The sequence below is a fragment of the Amblyomma americanum genome, chromosome 5 (assembly GCF_052857255.1).
Source record: "Amblyomma americanum isolate KBUSLIRL-KWMA chromosome 5, ASM5285725v1, whole genome shotgun sequence".
Lineage (NCBI taxonomy): Eukaryota > Metazoa > Arthropoda > Arachnida > Ixodida > Ixodidae > Amblyomma > Amblyomma americanum.
The window spans coordinates 186814467-186834357 of NC_135501.1; the positions used below are offsets into that span (position 1 = coordinate 186814467).

The 19891-nt window shown below is 49.6% G+C and overlaps 1 protein-coding gene across 2 annotated transcripts in view; it reads left to right on the forward strand.

Annotated features, from left to right (window-relative positions):
• Nucleotides 1-19891, forward strand: part of Khc-73 (Kinesin heavy chain 73) — a 77532-nt gene that overhangs the window by 13497 nt on the left and 44144 nt on the right. For both annotated transcript variants that reach the window (XM_077666114.1, XM_077666113.1), the window contains exons 2-5: nt 15411-15489; nt 17157-17172; nt 17262-17412; nt 18843-19023. In XM_077666114.1, coding sequence (XP_077522240.1) covers nt 15411-15489; nt 17157-17172; nt 17262-17412; nt 18843-19023 — 427 coding nt within the window. The remainder of the gene's footprint in view (nt 1-15410; nt 15490-17156; nt 17173-17261; nt 17413-18842; nt 19024-19891) is intronic.

The window sequence follows — 19891 nt, forward strand, 5'->3', positions numbered from 1 at the left end:
TTACACATTTGTTGTGCTACACGCGGGGGTACGCCAAAAGTCGTGTATTGAGGTCGGTACAGTGTAGGGGATTAATTACGAGACTAAAATAACGCGTGGAATTCGAATTTATTTCCATGAGACACGGTGGGGACGAGGTAAAGAGCCGCATTTCGCAGCTTGACTGTATACCTCGCCCCCAACACACAACAGTGGGTCACGCGACAAAGTGCGTGTGAGACATTAATAGCTTAATAGGAGGACATGCAAATATGCCTGCAAAGGAGATAAGCATATCTGATAGAAACACATCGCCTGGAAACGTTCAATGGGAAGAGGCATGGTAGTGTTCTCGAATCGCCAACCAGGCCGAATTCACACTGTTATCAGATAAGTATGCCTGTACCAGATTTAAGCTAAAGAGAATGCTTGCTGCAGAGAGTGAATCCTTGGTTAGCTGCGCGATAACATGCTCTCAAAGTCGGTAGGAATATTCGGTACTCCACTGGTCTCTTTTGGGACTGCGTGTTCCCCGTGATGCGCGGTGTTTTCTCTCCAACCGGGTTTCTCGTACCCACCACGGTGGCTCAGTGGTTGGGCGCTCGGCTACTGATCCGGAGTTCCCGGGTTAGAACACGACCGCGGCGGCTGCGTTTTTATGGAGGAAGGCGCCCGTGTGCTGTGCGATGTCAGTGCACGTTAAAGATCCCCAGGTGGTCGAAATTGTTCCGGAGCCCTCCAATACGGCACCTCTTTCTTCTTTCACTCCCTCCCTTATCCCTTCCCTTACGGCGCGGTTAATAATAATAATAATTGGTTTTTGCGGAAAGGAAATGGCGCAGTATCTGTCTCATATATTGTTGGACACCTGAACCGTGCCAAGGGAAGGGATAATGGAGGGAGTGAAAGGAGAAATGAAGAGAGAGGTGCCGTAGTGGAGGACTCCGGAATAATTTCGACCACCTGGGGATCTTTAGCGTGCACTGACATCGCACAGCACACGGGCGCCTTGGCGTTTTTCCTCCAAGGCGCGGTTCAGGTGTCCGCCGATATATGAGACACATACTGCGCGATTTCCTTTTCCCCAAAACCAATTATTATTATTAGGGCCGCCGCGGAGGCACAGTGGTTATGGTGCTCGGCTTCCGGCCCGAAAGACGCGGGTTCGATCCCGGCCGCGGCGGTCGAATTTCGGTGGAGGCGAAATTCTGGAGGCCCGTGTATAGTGTGCGACGTCAGTGCACGTTGAAGAACCCCAGGTGGTCGAAAATTTCCGGAGCCCTTCACTACGGCGTCTCTCATAGCCTGAGTTTCTTTGGGACGTTAAACTCCTATAAACCAAACCTATTATTATTATTATTATTATTATTATTATTATTATTAATATTATTATTATTATTATTATTATTATTAATATTATTATTAACGGGTTTCTCGTCGGCCTCGCTATCCCCGTGACCACGCGGTTTACGACTCGGGACGTCGTTTACCCCTTGCCAAAAATACGGGAGCCCCGGGGGAATTTGCTTCTGGGTATCGCCGGGCGGCCCGTCGTGCACCCCCAGTGTTCCCGATCTCTGCAAGGCAAGAGGAACTCGGCTACTCCTCCCTTCGAAGGTTCGGGACTTCCAGGGATGCTCGCAAGAACTTCACTGCATGGCCTAGAAGCAAGTACGCCCTTGGCTGTAAAGAAAGGCTGTACGTTCGTTGACCCTTTGCGATGCATCGCCGGCAGGCTGCCACCAGCGGCTTATTGCCTCATCGTGTAGCGGTGATTGATGGCTGGAAACGGGATCGACGACGGAGGAGTCAGTGCATCTTTGGTCCATGGGCACGAGTCGTTATCTGTAGCGAAAGCTATAGGCACACTGCGCTCTCTCTTCCCCGGAAGCATGTAGCTTCGGGACCCCGAGTGACGGCGCATTCGCCTCGTTCGCTTGATGACCTCCAGCTGCGCTGTACAGAGCAGATTTTGTTTTCCTGTTTCCCTAGGCATGCCATTAAAGAAAAATGCCTTTGGCGGGTTTCCTTCCGTCCATTCTGCCCCATCGTCTGCAGTATAGTTGATCATCGTTGTCTCTCTGCGTCTGCCGCATGCTAGTGGGTATAGTGCTGCATTTGTTAGCAGTGGCACGTTGGTGAACCCGACTAGGTCGTCGCTTGCAAAGAGCGGCGAGTACGTGCGTTGAAGTCGCCTCGATGTAACGAATTCTCGGTTATAAAGCAACACTCTCAGCCACTATATGTTGCGTTGCGCTGATTGAGGCATCGGAATCGTGGTTCGGACGTGACGCTGACAGAGCAATAACGCAGTTTCTAGCCATCGCAAAACCACGACTTGATGCGACGTTCGAGGACCGCCACGTGCAGCCTCTGCCGAAAGTCTGCAGGCCACGTTTCTTTTTCGTCCGTGTCAATTGGGGCTCTGAATCGCTGTAAAGTCAGAGAATCCTCCCCTCCACCTCTTTTGGTCTTCAAGACAGTAAACCGATGATTATGGCTAGTTGGTACAGCATTTTTTCATTGGTCAAACTAGGCGCTTCCACTGTGAAAATTGGTCTTCAAAGGCATGCCGCAGTTAAGTATACCGCCACTTTGTGGCTCAGAATCAAACCGTCCGGCCTGAAGACTTTTGGCTACTGCTGTATACGTATACTCTTGCAAGCGATCATGAATGCCAGCGTTGAATGCGCTGTATCCTTCTTTGTTGTGTTCTTCACGTCCACGTTTTCGGCTAAACGAGTTGTGGGCACAAGGTCATCTACAAGTCCCCTTGATGGTTTGCTCGAATGCCACCGTATTGACAAGCATCGCCACGCTGTTTCAAAAGCTTGGTTGGAATGTTGCGTAGATATTGCGAGTGATTTGGTTACAACTACACAAAGCAGACCGCAGTCTGTGGCATATGCTCAGTTTTGTTTTAGCGTGTGCTTAGGTAATATGTGAGGTTCAGATTAGCGGCGAGGTGTTTCCGGGTGCTGAAAGGCTATGAACTGTACACAGGCCTTGCGTAGGTGACAGGACCGACATCTTAGTCATAAAGTCGGCTTATCAGTACACTGCTTGTATCGCAACGGTGACGTTGAGAGAATCAGCAGGTCACTAACCCCCCCTGTTTTGTAGCGATAGCTACATTACGGCAGCATTTCGAGCCTTCAGCGTGGCTACGCCGCCACGCTGTCACGTGGTGCGGAGCCGTGGCTGATCACGTGGTTGGTCACGTGACTAAGTTCCACTCAGCCAGCTGTAGCTATCGCGTCACTCCAGGTTTAACCAGAGCTAAACCACCGCCAATTTTTTTTTGTATCGAGTACGTGACAAAGTTGCAACATCACATCACTCAAGAGAAAAATATATAACCGCTGTTTCTTACCGGTACTCACCTATGGGGCATACAGGTGAAGGCTAAGGAAAGGGTTCCACTTAAATTGAGGACAACGCAACGAACAGTATAGAAAAAAAAAAGGTAGGTGTAACGTTAAGAGCCAAGAAGAGGACAGAGGGGCCAAGGAACAAACGTGGGTTAATCCTAATCGAAATCAGTCAGAAGAAATGGGCTTGGGCAGGGCGTGTAATGCCAAGGCACGATAACCGATGGTCAGTAAGGGTAACGAACTGGATAAGGGCAAGCATAGCAGAGTGCTGTAGAAAGATAAGTGGCCGGATGAGATTAAGAAGTTTGCGGGGATACGGGGGCTTAAGCTGGCACAGCACAGGATTAATGGGAGAGATATGAGGAAGGCCTTTGTATCATTAGTGGGCGTTGCCGGGCTGATGATGATGATGATGACTGGCGCGTTCACATTTTGAAAGAAACACAAGGACAGACAGCTATAAAGTACAATGACATTGAGCGCCTATTCTAATTTTTTAGTTGACTTTGCCTTTCCCTGTAATTAATCGTCAGCGCGCCTCAGTATACCGTTGAAAACGGACCGCGCAGTGCCTGTAGTCGACCGAATAAACTTCGCGACTTCGCGAACGCCTCAGCTGTCGTGCAAGACAAGAAGAATCGGGCGCAGTTCAAGGTCGCGATGTCATCCGTCGCATATAAAGACGGATGTCCCGGCACGACCTGCAGCGGGCCGTTTAGCGGAAACTCCGATTTGAGTCGAGCACGCCACATGTCGTGCAGTGAACCCCGAGCCCCCCCCCCCCCCCCCCCCTTTTTTTTTTTCTGTAGTCCCTCGTAGTCTAACACACGCTGGTCTCCTTATGGAATAACGCCCCCCCCCCCCCCCCCCCCCCCTTTCTACTTGCCGCTCGGTGTTCGAGGCGGGGCAACCCCTGATCTCGACGCCGGGTTCGGACCCGCCCTCGTGATGTATGACGGTCGGTCGTCAGCACTGGCGTGCGTATCGATTTGGGGAGACTCCCCACCGCTGATGATGCCGCCAGCGGTGCGCAGCGCGGACTCGTAAAGGTGTCCGCGTTGTGTTATTATATGTGACGGCGGTGGTACAGTGCGCGTATAGGACATTGTTATTGACCTTGGGGCTGCCCGCAGTTCCTCGTTTCGCGCCGGCTTGTTACTTTCTTTTTTTTATTCTTTCCCTCCCGCCTCCGTAGACGTGATTGGCTTCGTGTCCCCGTCGCTTCTTGCACTGAGCTCGGCGGGCGAAGGCGTTGATTGCTTCGCTAAGGGTAAGGGTTATTTGATGGTGGGGAGAAGATTGCCCCCCCCCCCCCCCCTTTGTTTTCGTCGTTATTGCTCGCGAAAGAAAGGGGGGGGGGGATGCCGCGAATTCTTTTCGCCGATAAAACGCGCAGGAGGAGGAGAGTCGGGCGCGCGTCGCTCGAGATTGGGCTTGGTAGCTGCCTCCGCTATTGATCAGTTGACCGCGCACTTGCCGCATTTGTTCTGACCGTTTGCAGCAAAGCTGCCAGATGTTGACTGCCAAATGAAAGCCGTTCGAAGTTTCCTCGAGCAGCACTCGCTGTTGGGCGCGTTGGTTTGTTTCCACGCTTGCGAGGACACGGCGCGAGAATGAGCGGAACACGAGAAACGGGACGCAGCGCTCCGTCCTGTCGTCTAGTTCCTTGTTTTGGAGGAAAAACGCTAAGGCGCCCGTGTGCTGTGCGATGTCAGTGCACGTTAAAGATCCCCAGGTGGTCGAAATTATTCCGGAGTCCTGCACCTCTCTCTCCCTTTCTTCTTTCGCTCCCTCCCTTAACCCTTCCCTTACGGCGCGGTTCGGGTGTCCAACGATATATGAGACAGATACTGCGCCATTTCCTTTCGCCCAAAACCAATTATTATTATTGCCTTCCGTTCATTCTTGCGCTGTGTCCTGCAAGCTTCGAAATTCGTTTGAATTTATTGAGTTCTTTGTAAGGCGTCGGCTCTGTTTGCTTTTCCGTTCGCTGCAAATGTCACGTCGAGTTGATATTTAGATATAGCCTCGAAAAGAATAATATATGGGATGACTTCTTTCTTTATTTATTTCTTCCTTCATTTCTTTCTTTCCTGCCTTTCTTCTTTCTTTCCTTTATTCTTTCTTTCTGTCTGTTTTCTTTCTCCTCCCTTCGTTCTTACCTTCCTTTTTTCTTTCTGAACTCGTGCCCCGAGTGACCGAACTATACCGCTCATTCCAGTCTTATCTCGAGATTGTTGGCTTCACTTGTGGCGGCCGCGTTTCTCTTGTGGCGCAGCAGAGCCGGGGCACAAAAAATAGATAATGCAACCGGCTATGACAATGCACTTCTTTCCGGCCCCGATAGCGTCTCCACGCAAAACGTATACCCGCGGCACTTGCGTCGCACCGACGGTACTGTAGCTTCCGAATTACTGAATGGTCCGTACAGTACACGCAGTCGCCCCTTCTCTCTCCAAATCCCGCGGTTCGGTTTTGTTCGAGATGTGCTCTGTCCGGACGAACGCTTGTTGGATCCTGTCTTACGAAAGTCGCGCACGTATCGCGTTCTTGTTCGCTATGGATCGACCACCATTCGAGCAATGGCGTAAGCATGCATGTCCATAACACACGGGCGGCTGGCTGCATGGCCGGGCGCAATGCTTTATGCGTCCGCGTGATATGCCTTGTTGTTGGTCGGCCTGATGGATGTTTTGCAAACTTCGCCCTTGCATCGAACAGTGGGCCGGTGCGTTTCATTGCGGGACAGTGCTGGCTGGCTGGCAATGGGAGTTCATTGTGCGCCTGGTAAGGGGGGGGGGGGGGGGGGGGGGCTCTAACGGAAGACGAGCTGTGTAGACGGTCGTCGAAGAAGTCGGGATGGGTGCGCGAAATGCATGCTTGCGGTATGTGTACATCGCGTTGTCACCTCCACTCGGGCCGTATTGTGTTCTTCAGCGCCACCCAGCGCGAATACAATGGCGCGTTACCAACTGGTGAATCCGTTTGTTGGCGTTTTCTCAGGTAACGGGTCGTGAACTGCTGAGGGAACGTAGGGGACGAAGTGGCTTGCAGCGCTCTCACGACTGTTCCAAAGTAGACTGTATAGTCGTACAATTGAATGACATTAAACTACGCACACGCCTTAAGGTATCCAAGTACGTGGAAAGCATGCTTGTAATTTCTTATTGACTCTTGCGTGATTTTCTTTTCAAGTTAGAGCATGCTAGTGATGTATAGAATATGCCTTGCCATGCGCACTTCTTTTACGGTCTTCAAAGGGAACTGTTTTATATAGTAATTAAGGCCTCTCGATTTTGGAGCTAAGTCCGCGGTATTCACCCCCAGCATCGCCAACCCCGACAGCCCATCCGCACTCGAAGACTGCCTTTCCGAAGTTCAAAGAGCTGAAATGCGGTTTTTGTGTGGCATAGCATAGCTGTCCTAAATTCGTTTTCCTATTGCTGCCCACAGTTAATTCTCGGCGATCAAACTTTTGTAACCGTCCTTTTGTACCGACAGCTACAGTACGGTAGCATTTCGAGCCTTCAGCGTGGCGGCGCCGCCACGCTGTCACGTGGTTGGCCACGTGGTGCGGAGCAGCTGCCGGCGGCGCGACGCCGTGGCTGATCACGTGGTTGGCCACGTGACGAGCCACGTGGTGCGGAGTAGCTGCCGCTGCCGGCGAAACCGAGCTGCTACAGCTGTGCGCATGCGCCGTGTCAAGTGGGACGAAGTTGTAGAAGGAACGCGCAGCGAAACGGAGCGGAGAAAGACTGACTTTGCAATTCGACTGAGCGAGTTCCGCTCGGCCAGCTGTAGCTATCGCGTCACTCCAGGTGTAACCAGAGCTAAACCACCGCCAATTTTTTTTCTTTTTATCTCCGTTCAGTCCTTCTAGTCACTCACTGCAGTGCGTCACTTCCGGGTGGTATATCGGGTGGTTATGAGGAAATGAAAGGGGTGGTAACTGTCTCGCCTCTCGGTGGACACATCATCCGCGCCGTGAGGGAAGGGAGGAACGAGGGAGTGTATAGTGGAGGGCTCCGGATGAATTTCGACCACCGGTCGGGGTTTCTTTAACCTACAGTGGCATCGCACAGCACGAGGGAAATGTGCAAACATCGAAATGCCGAACAGTGTACGTGTGACCACTGTCCCCAGAACGTCAATGCGTGGTCCACAAGTGGAACCGAAGGGCAGAGATATGTTGACGATTATCTGGTAATTTTCAAGAGCTCCCCGTACCAAAACGCCTCTGAACAGACCGTCCGCATCGTGGCCGAATTCTCCTTGCACCTAAAAGATCTCTCCATAACGGCTGAACACCCCACAGACTGCAAGCTTCGCTTCCTGGACCTTTTGCTGCACCTTTCCGCTGGTCACATCTGCTGGCAGTACGCACCCCGCTCCCAGAAGAGCATGCTGCCGTTCACCTCCGCGCACTGGAAGCTCATCAAACGAGGTATCGCCACATCCGCAATCAAAAACGCCCTCTACAGACCTTGCCAACACCGAGTCTCCGCCAGCTTCAACTCGCAGGTGAGCCGGCTCAGATCCGCTGGTTGCCCGGAGGACCTGCAGCGCAACCTGGCGGAAAAACTTGTTCAGGAAATCCGTGGAAATTTTAAGAAGAAACATGCGAACATCGAACGATCGCGCACAGTCGTTGTTCCCTACGTGCACGGTGTGTCCCACAAGCTCAAGAAGACAGGTGCTGAAGCCGGAGTTCGTTTAATTTTTTCTGCCCCGAACAAACTTGGTGCTCTGTGCAGACGTGTGAATAGGGAAGAGTTTGTGTTTATGGGGGTTTAACGTCCCGAAGCGACTCAGGCTATGAGGGACGCCGCAGTGAAGGGCTCCGGAAATTTCGATCACCTGGGGTTCTTTAACGTGCACTGACATCGCACAGTACACGGGCCTCTAGAATTTCGCCTCCGTCGAAATTCGACCGCCGCGGCCGGGATCGAACCCGCATCTTTCGGGCCAGCAGTCGAGGAATAGGGAAGAGACTGACCGGATTGAATGAAAGAAAAAAACACCAGAATCCATTTGTGCGGTGTGCGTGCACTGTGCGATGCCAGTGCACGTTGAAGAACCCTAGGTGGTCGAAATTTCCGGAGCCCTTCACTACTTCGTCTCTCATAGCCTGAGTCGCTTCGGAACGTGAAGTCCCCATAAACCAAAACATTTGTGCAGTGTAAGAAAAATGTTGTGTACGAAATTCCGCTTTCCGGTGGCAGATCATGTGCAGGGCAAACTAAAAGATGTATTAACGACAGGTTGCGCGAGCACGCTAATTCTCAAAACGCCACTACGGGGTCTAACCTAGTCATTCACCGCACCATATGCAAATGCTCTCCCCTGCTTGACAAAACCCGCATCATGAAGAAATATTCCAGCCAGTTTGCTCGAGAAATCTGGGAAGCTTTTATCGTCAGTAAGAAATATCACAGTTGTGGCAGTGCGCCGTCTGTCACATTACTTTCAAAATAATAAGCCTTATTATTTAAAGCCCTTCTTTTTTTAACTGTTTGCAAACCGTTCCACTCAGCGGAGGCCAGACAGATACGACCGTCTGTAGACCAGCTCTCTTACTCGACTGGAACGGCATTGCGTACGCATGCGTACACCTCCTATATATATACACTGCCCCTCTTGATCGCGCACGTGGCCTGAAGCGATTCCAGAGCTGCCCGCTTGGGGCGAATACCGACCTTGATCGTTACGTCATTTTGTGCAGAGAGAGAGTTACGCGTGCCATTATAGCGCAGCATTGGTGACGTTGCCAACCGGTCACCAGGCAGGCAGGGCTGACGAAACGTCGCCCCTGGCTTGCGAACGCGAGTCACGCATTCGCGTCTCGGTTGTTGCGGGCTGTGCGTTTTCTTTTCTATGTCTTTTCAGTTTTATTCCTATCTCTCCCCGCGCAGGCTTACAGGGGTGACGTAGGAAGATACCCTCCCCCCTTCCACCACTGCACTTGCACAAACGCTGCGGTTTCTGCGTGCCTTGCCCGGTGTCGAATGCTGTTGGCTTCCCGCCGGGTGCAACCGTTTGATGATCCCTCCACCCGCACCCTTCCTTTCGCGTTAATTGAGGTTAATCGGGTTAATGGGTTCTTACGTGGTAAGGGGGCACTGTGGGCGCTATGATGCTCGTCGTGCGTGTGTGTGTACGGGGGGTGGGGGGTGCATTACTTAATTACTGGTGTTCCAAGAGCCAGGCCGGGCCAGGTGCCGACCAAGAGGTGCCGGGCCAGGTGGTGCATGACAAGAAAAATTCAAAGCGCCAAGGACGGGACATAGTGAAAGGAAACGCTGGCGTGTGTGTCTCCTTTCACTTTGTCCCCCGTCCTTGGCGCTTTGAATTTTTCTCGTACTGTTGTTCGGTCACCCCGGCTGGATTGTGACGATGATGATAGTGATGACCTTTACAGGGATAAGGATAGTAATAGTAGTAACCTACTGCTTTGTTGATAATGCGCAGGAAAAAAAAAAGATACCAGGGCTGTGTTGCTGGTATACTGTTATAACCCCTTTTTAGGACAGCGGGACACATGTGGTCCCACTTAATTGCTTTAAGTGCCCGACAATGGCGGACAACGGTGCACGTACCGAACTATCAAAAATGCTTCCTTGGTGTTCTGTTCGTTTTTTACAAGCGCAGGTGTGCTGTTCGACGAGCGAGCCAGTTTGGCGAGATAATAAATTGTTGGAGGAAAAACGCCAAGGCGCCCGTGTGCTGTGCGATGTCAGTGCACGTTAAAGATCCCCAGGTGGTCGAAATTATTCCGGAGCCCTCCACTACGGCACCTATTCTTCCTTTCTTCTTTCACTCCCTCCTTTATCCCTTCCCTTACGGCGCGGTTCAGGTGTCGAAAGATATGTGAGACAGATACTGCGCCATTTCCTTTCCGCAAAAAAAAACCAATTATTATTATTATTATATTTTTTTGAGCCCGTGCCTTCAGTCAACTGGTCCATAACACTTGCGTATTGAAGCGGTTTTAAGTACTGATGCAAGTTTTCTTACGCGCAGGAAGGACTAAGGTAAGGGTACGTACAAGTTTCAGGTCTTTTTTTTTTTTAACAATTCATTGGTACGAATGTCTATCCCCCTTTAGAAAAAAAAAATGGGGGACACATTAAGCTCCGCCTTACCCGCTGCACTTTATATAGCACTGTAAAGCACGCCCCCGCGCGTCTCCCCCAGTGCTCTTTGCAGAGTGGAGCGGCATCGCCGGGAGCCGTCGCGTGCGCAATCTGCGCTCGTATCGCGAGGCTTTTTGCCGCGCAAAGAACACTCGAAGGAACGCGCCGGTGGCCGTCGTGTCGTTTCTTATCGGTGCACACACTCAAGCGGTGCAGAGATGCCCACGGGTCAGGCACAGCCTTCCTGCCAGCCCCCCCCCCCCCCCCCCCCCCTCCCTACCATTCCTTTTGTGGTTAGTTTTTTTTACTCCCCCCCCCCCCCCCCCCCCCACACACACACACACACACGGGGCGACTTCCTCCCCCGGCTCTGACAGCGCGTGGCTCGCTGCCCCTCTGTTGTTATCTGGCCGATATCGACCAGACGCCCGTAGAGTGACGCACGGAAGGAATCGTGGAGGCAGCGGAGCAAAACAAACACACGACTCGCTTCCCGAGCGAAGGCGAGGCGGCGGAGGCTTATTACTAGCTACGCCATAGGTGGGCGTGTACCGCGTCTCGCGTACTACGCCTTCGGCTGCGGAGGGACTCGCCAGTCATCAATTTAGAATGTCATTAAGGCGTTTAGAGTTAATGCAAAGAGTACAACCGTTGTAGAAACGGTCTGTGGATTTTGTGTAGACTTGTTAATAGACTGGATTGCCTTCTTGCAGATTTTTTTATTTTTTTTTTGTATTCATTGAGTAAGAATAGTCTGTAGGATTTGTCTGTAGAAAGTCTATAGACAAATTTGTTGACAAAAGTTCATGAACAGTCTGTAAACTAAGAAGCTATAAAGAAATTTTTGTAGGGGAGGACTCACAGTTGAAAAGAAAAAAAAAAGCCGTCGACGCAAGAAGAATCGAGGTCTCGATCCACTTATAGAACGAAGTGTAGAGACAAATCACGCCAAACAGCTAGCTGTGAATATGTCAGTGCAAAAAACAAAATCTTTTGTGGCCGATGGAGACGAGGAAAACGTCGACTAGAACGTCAGTAAACGTGTTATAGATACTCCTTTCGCAAAGATAGCTGTGTTGTCCTCTGCTGTGCTTGGGAGGCTTTCCGCGTGTCTTACCCAGTCGTCGATTTTATGCAGTAGCATGTGTCATAACACGAGACTCGGTGGTGACCTCAGTACGGCAGGGTCACGTGGTCACCCTTATAACCAGTGAGCCGGAAGCTTGGCATGACGCAAGCTTGGCATGACGCGTGCTCCTTAAAGGGGCCACTGAGGACAACTCCGTCCAATTATTGTTCCCAGCAAAAGTTGATTGTCTTGCTCTCTTTGTCTATGTCGCCGTTTTTCCAGCATCAAAAGGTGCATTTATCGGCGAGAAAATTGGATATAGAAATCTTTCCGCCAGTAGATTCAAAGCTTATGACGTCCTTATACCGAAAAGGACAGGAATGGCCACCGTTTTGAATCGAATGGCGTTGTAGTGTAGCCTCTGCGATCCGCGATAATAATTTGATGTAGATATTTTACTTTCGAAATCGACCGGAAGATGGCGACACGTGTATTCAATTTTTTTTTTTTGTAGCCTACATAAAAGCTCCGCTTTCCGGGAGAGTTGTCTGTTTTTGCCAAATTCTCTTTATTTCTCTGTCCCTTAAATAAATACAGGTCCTGGATAGACTGACTTCGGAGTGCTCGTGAGAGTGGTAATGCTAGAGAGCGCGGCAGTGTCGTCGCGTGCGTTGTACGCATTCGTCTTCCTGATTCGACCCAGGCGTCTTCGCACCGCTGCATCTTCGCACCTGCGCGCCTCGGAAGCATAGTGCCTAGAATATACTGCCAGTATATTCTACTGGCTCATCCATATAACGTCTGCTTTTTTTTCCCCAATAAATGTTCAGTTGTCAGTACCGCCCTGTGTTGCCGCCTGCCCCAGTCCCGTCCTGTTTTGCGGTTTTTCTCCTCACGGCGTACGCAAAACCGATACAGGTACGTCTCCGTTAATACGTCTCCGACATGCGAAATCTCTCTATTGAGGCATTCCGGCTCTGTGAGCTGCGAGACCGTCTGTTGTAGCTGCCAGGCACCGGTCTTGTTTTAAATAAATGTAAGCGTCACGTCAATACTGGAAGTCTGGGCAAGCTTCCTGACCCCAAAAATGGTGTCGTCCAGCTGTTAGAAAAATAGTTGGCACCACCCTTATAGGTGGCACTGGCATCGAGGCACCCGTCAGACTCACCGTGCCCTAAGCTATACCTAAGGTCATGGCACATGTACGGTGTCTCCATCGGTTTTAATGCCTCGTTCAGGGATCCGAACAGCCATCCTGATTCTTCTTGGTCACTTGCCGCGTCGCGACGACATGGCGGAATTCGCATAATTTGGCCTTGCCCACTTAGCAGGCTCGTATTCTGGGCGGTGCCCAGTGCGGCCAGAAACGACAGGTCTGCCAAGTTCCGCTTCATACCCCCCCCCCCCCTTCCCCTCAGCTCCACTGTCAGAGTGCCGTCCTGTGCGGCACGTCTCAACGATTAGGCTGGCGACGCGTTCGCCAAAGGGGCCGTTTGACACCTTGTTACACGGGCTTACTGAATGGCAGTGCAGTTGACCGTCAGTTGAACTGACCGGCAGTTAGCGGTTGAGGTCTGAACAGTTCGACTGAGGTCGGTGGCCGGCAGCTGAACGGGTCAGCTGACAAGATGGCGGTCAAAGCACCCGCAGCATTGGCCGAGTCGGCGGCATTTCCCACCGCCATATGGTGTCAAATCACGCCAAAGTTTGACCTGGCGCTAACTGCATGAGGCGATAATGCGATATAGCAGCATCACGCCGGGCGATGCCTTCGGGAGATGACGGGCTGGCAGCCGCCGAACCACTCTCACGTTCTGGGGTTCACAGGAAATATATGGTGGTGGTGGTTGGTACTATGGGATATTCTGGGGAGGGGGTACTGGTCCCGACGTATGTTGGCCCTTAGGGCATCACTCTTGGGGACCAGGGGAAGGGGTTAGGGGGATGTAGGGTCCTAGCTCACGAGACTAGCCTTTGCGCGTACGTAACTTCCGATCTAGCTATTTTGCGACGGAAGTTTGTTTTTCTAGGACGGTTTCAGCGAAACAGCTGCCGACAGAGGGCCGCGCATGCCGATCGACGCTTGCTTTGTCGTACGTAGAGGAAGCGCTGTAATGAGCCATGCATCGAAACGTTTCAGTGAAAGCCTGGTAGTATTAGTGGAACCAGCAAGTATGTTGCGGCGTATATGCATCACACGAGCCATTTCTTCTCGATTTCAGCTAGCGTACCGTTAACTCGCGCTTAAGTTGTTCCCTGACCCACCCAGCTTCCCGGGCGTCTCTTAGCGTAAACCTATTTTTTTTTTTTTTCCTGTAGCTCGCTGCGCCGTCCTAAATAAGTTCAAACCTTTTCCCCTTTTCGTTTACCTCCAAGTTTCTGTGCCCATGCTCAGTCAACGCTGATCCCTTCAGGTTGCGGCGTTGTAGTTGTGGGGTGTGAGTACGCACTGCGCGTCGCTAAATAGGGAGCACACCGTCCGCAGACGGATGCAATAACACGCATTGCGCAAGCTGGGTCCGCGCTTTGGAACGGCCGTCCTGCGAAAACAGCGAACGCGCCCATCTCAACGCACGATCGTGGCTCGGTTTCGTGCTGTGTTTGTTACATAGACCAGACAGCGCGGCGTTCTTTTTTCAGCCTCCCTCACCCCTGCTGCTTCGCCCGCCGGAGCGCACGACATTCTGGCCGTGTTCGATACGGTTTCGGCTCGTCCCACCGCGGCTGGTGCCTGATAGGCTGCTGCAGTTGCAAGGGGAGGGCAGTAGAGTGAGGGAGGAACTGGCGTCGGGCGCGCGTGCTTGCGTAACGGTGTACGCGAGCGTCACGACCGTCTCGGGTTAGCGAACATACCTCTCTGCCCTTCTTTTGTGCGTCCAGTGTGTGAAGTGGCAAAGGACAGGCGGAACCTGACAACTATGTCTCGGGTTTACTGCGAGCATTCACTGCGCATGGGCCGCTCTATCGGCGCATGCGGGTAGTTGGGTGGGATACACGATACAGTACTGGGACGCAGAGACAAGAACGCAGACGGCTTTATTTTCATGTCTTTTTGCTTAGAGAACTTGTATCATTCATTTGTGTACTGAAATAAAAGTATTAATTTGGAAATGCACTGTTTACTTCACTTGTTTTCAAAAAGTTAGCAACACAGTGAGGGTCCAAACCTAAAACACACTATGTTGTGTACTGTAGTGAAATGTTTGTGGCGATTTTTTCTTTTTCCTGGATGATTTGAACAAAAATGTGTTTGGTAACTAAGAATCATTATGAATAAGCTTTTAGAACACTCAGCTCCACCTGTAAGCTGCCTTTCTATGCAGCACTGATTTTGTTTGGAGCAGATTAGTTCAGCGTATAGAAGCATTTTAGTCCTGTGGGTAAGTGAATTACCCACATCCTGTTTCTCCAGATTTGTTTGTTCTGTGTGTTCAAGAGCTGCATGAAGCAGCAATCGCCGTACTGGGCAGTCTTGTACATGCGACTCTTTGCACATTATAGTTTGCTACATATATAGAAAATGAAATAATGGTGACCTTGGATAACATCCATGAGTGCCTGGAGCTTTGAATGATTCTTCCCTTACTTCCCCACTTCATTAGCCGATCATTGTTTGTTCATGAAAGAAGGAACATGTTTGCTCCACATCTACTGCACCTTGGGAAGATTCTCCTAATTGCATTGGACTAACATGCTATGTTCTTGCAACAGTGTGATTAGCGTATAGCATAAACTTGCTGATATTTTCTGTGGCTCTCGTTCACTCTGTGGCAGTTAGTGTCACTCTGTGCTGGAGCATGCTGATCTCACTTGCGAGCCTAATGCAAGTCTGCCTGCTGTCTTGTTGTCGTGCAGAGGTGGAACTAGGGGCACAATGCGTCGTCGAGATGACCGAGGGTCAGACGATCCTCTACAACTGCAACAAGGGCGAGGGGTGAGTCCTGCTGTTCCTCGATCCGCCGCCCTGCTTTATGTTGCCCAACATTTGCTTATTCAGTACCGACACGAGCGGTGGCTGCATTGTCACCGCTGCTGGCATTGACACTGACCATTGTGCACAGGCACTGGAGCGTAAAGGCTGCATCAAAGAGAGAAAATGAGGGGGGGGGGGGGGGGGGGGGCTGTTTTGGGGTGCACTTCTTCCCTTTTTTTGTTTAGTTTGTGCTTCCTGCTCTGGTGCTTCATCCCATTGGTTGGCAGGTGGGGGCCACGACGGCGAACTGCGTGTTTCTCCGGTGGTGTGTGACAGGTGGATCGTTGAGGTGATTGGGTCATTATTGAAGCACTCTTGCTTTGCAGATGGCTGCGAGATCACTTTTGTGCCATTGTTGTGCCGTCTCTGTCTGTTGTTGTTTTGTTTGTTTGTGTTCAGTAGCATGCATTATGCTCATGATTTTAGAGGCACTGCTTGGTTTTAAATTCATGAGCTGGAGAAGTGAGGAAATAAAAAAAGCCTGTGTTGAGGTCATTGTCCAGGTACATAGTTGCAGGACTCTATAGTGCCATTGTGTTGGAAATTGCGAGTGAACGAATTGTAGACAATGGAAATTTTTCTTTTTTTATGTCTGGTCACCCCAACAACAAGACTTAATTTTCTTGCAAGTTGAATGCTCTAGTTCTGAAGCACTGTTAAAGAACCAGGCTATAAAGGATGTCCACTGAACAGCATCCATCACTACTTTACAAAAAGTGGCACAGTTTGCTGCATTGAAAATTTGTCATTGATACATCTTAACTCAAGTCATTGTACAGTAGTAGAACAGCAGCGCAACATTTTCATTCTTTATACTTGCCTGCTAGGTGTTGAAATTCGTCATTTTTGCAAATAGAATATCTTATGTAATAAACGTTAATTTGAATTTTATGTAGACAGGACAAAATTGTGATTTCTAAGCTGTCGATGATCCATAACAGCGCGACAGACGGGACAAGGAAGAGGAGACACAACACACAGTGCTGACTCACCCGTCTGTCGCGCTGTTATGGATCATTGTCAGCACCAACTCGCCCAACAACTGGTATTGTCAAACTTCTAAGCTGTCTTTTTTTTTTTTTTTACCTGGAATCATCCAGTGAGAGGAACATGTCATTTTTGAAGACAGGCCTGAACACATTTATTTTGATGTGTCTGCTTCATTACAACTGTAGTTGCTTAATCAACAAATCAACCATTTTCTTTTAATAGCCGGTTACTGAGCCCTTCAGTGGAAAATTCTGTAGGAATTTGCCTGTGTCCCATCTTGCTAATTTCTAATGTTTAAATTTGTGCCTTCTAAAATATTGCTCTCAGTGTGTTTATTAAACGTTCTCTCCATCTTTATGTTTTTCACTAAAACTCTAGTACACACTGCATGAAAAAATTTTCACACTTAAGAAACCGTGCCAGATGTGTATGATAGAGCTTATTTCTGTATTACACCCAGTAGTTTACAGCAGTACACTTAAACGGAGCTGTGTTGCAAGCATTTGTTGGCATCTACGAATCTGTATTATTATTGCAGGATTAGTCTGCATTGAATTTCCTGGTATTGCGTTCTGACACATGCTTTTCTTCTGTCTTATGTCATCATTTGCACCACTTTGCAACCAATGCTGAAATAGGAGGAAACATCCAAAGGTGAGCCGTATTGTCCCTATGTAAATCAACTGGGTTGCTTGATGTGCAAAGATAGCCCGGGCACTCACACACTGCCCTGTCCTGCGCAGACATTTGCCTTCGACCACTGTTTCTGGTCATTCAACGAAGCGGACACACACTTTGCCAACCAAGAAAAAGTGTACACCTGCCTAGGCACGGACATCCTGGACAATGCCTTCCAAGGGTACAACGCCTGCATTTTCGCCTATGGGCAAACTGGTATGTCACATTCTTTTTCTTGCCAGCCAGGCCACTCATTGTAAACTACATGGGGATTGCTTTGTTAATTACATTGGAAGTCTTGATTTGTCCTTACAAGCCTTGTTCCCCCTACCCTAATTTTTTTTTCTTGTTAGAATACAAGTTCATCGCGCCGCCACTATGCAAAGGGAGGGCCAGCAGAATGCTGGTTATGTACTTTAGACCTTGCATGTTGTGTAGCCAGGTTTACCAGTTGTTCGGAGGGAAGTTTATGGCTGGTTTCATGTATACGGCATTGGGTTTCAGCACTGTGTACTGAAGGTCTTTGCTGACAAACTACTATGTGTAGCATAGTGCTCAGTAAGCCGTTTAGGCAGATGCTGCAGGATTTACAATCACGAGTCCCTGATTTCATTTAATTTAATTATAGTTACCTTAAAGGCCTACGGGCATTGCAAAAGGCAGGTAAATATGCTAGTATTTACTGGCCTGTAAATATTCTGCGTGTTAATTTACTCATTTATTCCTATTTACCAGTACTAGCTAGTGCATTACTAAAGTTGCAGTCATATTTTGCAGCTGTAGGCATTTGCATGGGCTATTTTGCTTGCATGCAAGTAAAACAGCCCATGCAAATTCCTACAGCTGCAAAATACGACTGCCTCTTTAGTATGGGCTGTTTTGCTTGCACACAAGCGAACAGCACTGAGCTGAGCAGGCTGCAAGTCACGGTAAAAGGATGTGCAGGGAAGAAAGCTTTGCTGTCTGCAATAGCGCTTTAGAATCTTTGATTCATCCTTGTGTTGGCTGTATTTACCGACTCTAAATAGACAGGCGCCCCCGAATGCAACTCGTCGCATTTATCGTAACCAAGCCTCCCACCATGGTGCAATTAAATTTTAATATTTAGGTTCTTGCAAACACATAAGCACATCCTTCTACTACTTCCAGAGCAGATGCAGCGAGTAGTGCTTGTATTTCATGCCACTGAATTTTATGCCACTGCAAACTGTCAGTGCATGCATCTCCACTAGCACTGTTTTCTTATGAGAGTCTGGTTATTGATTTTCACTCTCCAGTGAGGAGCTAGCCCCCTGTGTATTTTTGTTTCAAGCTACAAATGTTCAAAATTCGTGCTGAAGATTTAAGCCGTTAAAGCAGCGGCAACATACTGGTTTGGGCATATGTGTCTCGTATGCGGGAGGTGCGAGGTTTGATCGGTCTTTCAATGTTACCAGCTTTCCCCTGGTGTGGTACTTGGCTTCTCTGGTGTGGAAGGATTGGAAAAATGATTCTTTGACCCCACTTCGTGCAGACCAAACACGGTAGCCATGGCACTGTCTAGCCGAGCTGCCCTTGCAGCTCGAATCGCAATATCGAATCGTCATCAAGAAGTATGCCATTTTTTTTCTCTCGTCCTTACTCTGTTGCATTCTGTCCCTCACCAGGCTCTGGCAAGAGTTACACCATGATGGGCTCTGCAGACAGCAAAGGGGTGATACCACGGCTATGCGACTCACTATTTGAGCGGATTGCCTGCTGCACAGACCCAAGCGTCAGCTACAAGGTGGAGGTGTCTTACATGGAGATCTACAACGAACGGGTCCACGACCTGTTGGACCCCAGGGGGTGAGTGTCCTCTGCTGGTGTGCTCTCACTTCTCATTTATGTGCACAAATGCGGTGTCATTTAAGAGACACTGTCTGGTCCAGCATTAATAGGAACACAAGGAGCATTGTCAGAACTGAAGTTATTTTGTGCTCCTTTATCATTAGACTTGCGAAAGTGCTAAGCAGCTTGTTTGCTGTCAGGGAAACTGTCTAGAAGACGACAAACAAAAATGCCTGTTTGCATTCAAACTGGGCAAGTAGTTGTGTCTTCATGCTAATGGCTACTGTACGCACGTAGCCAAAGGCTTATAAGGGTGCAGCATCACCAAGCAACACTAAATTCTTCACACTGCCTCAACTTTTAATGTCCACAGGGCTGTTCACCTCATCAGGCACCAGTAGCAGATATCAATTGCAGATTGCATAGAAGGGAACTGAAGAAATCTAGCTTCTTTACTGATGTCAAGCCCCATGATCTTTTGACTGCTGGTCCATATTCTGATCACCCGTACTTGTTAAACTGGCTTACAGCAGTGCAGTGCCAGTTCAGACTCCAAGTAGAAGCAGTTCAGCTCTGTTTGCATGGTGCCTATTCATCTTGTGAGTGTTGGGGGAATTGCAAAGGAGTTCGTCCTTGACACTCTCTCAAAACAAACTGCCATCATGCAGGCACTGCGTGCTGCTGTGGCAGCATAAAAAGAAGAACTGACTAGTCTATGAAGTGCAGGCAGATTGAATAGACCTGTACACTGGTGATAAAAAAGCAGAAGTGGGTGAACTGGAATGGTGAAAATAAGAAACTTGAACAGGGTGGTGTAGACCACAGGACGTAGTTTCTCGAAAACATTGCATCAGATTTAGAAAGAAATAGTTAAGTGGAACATCGC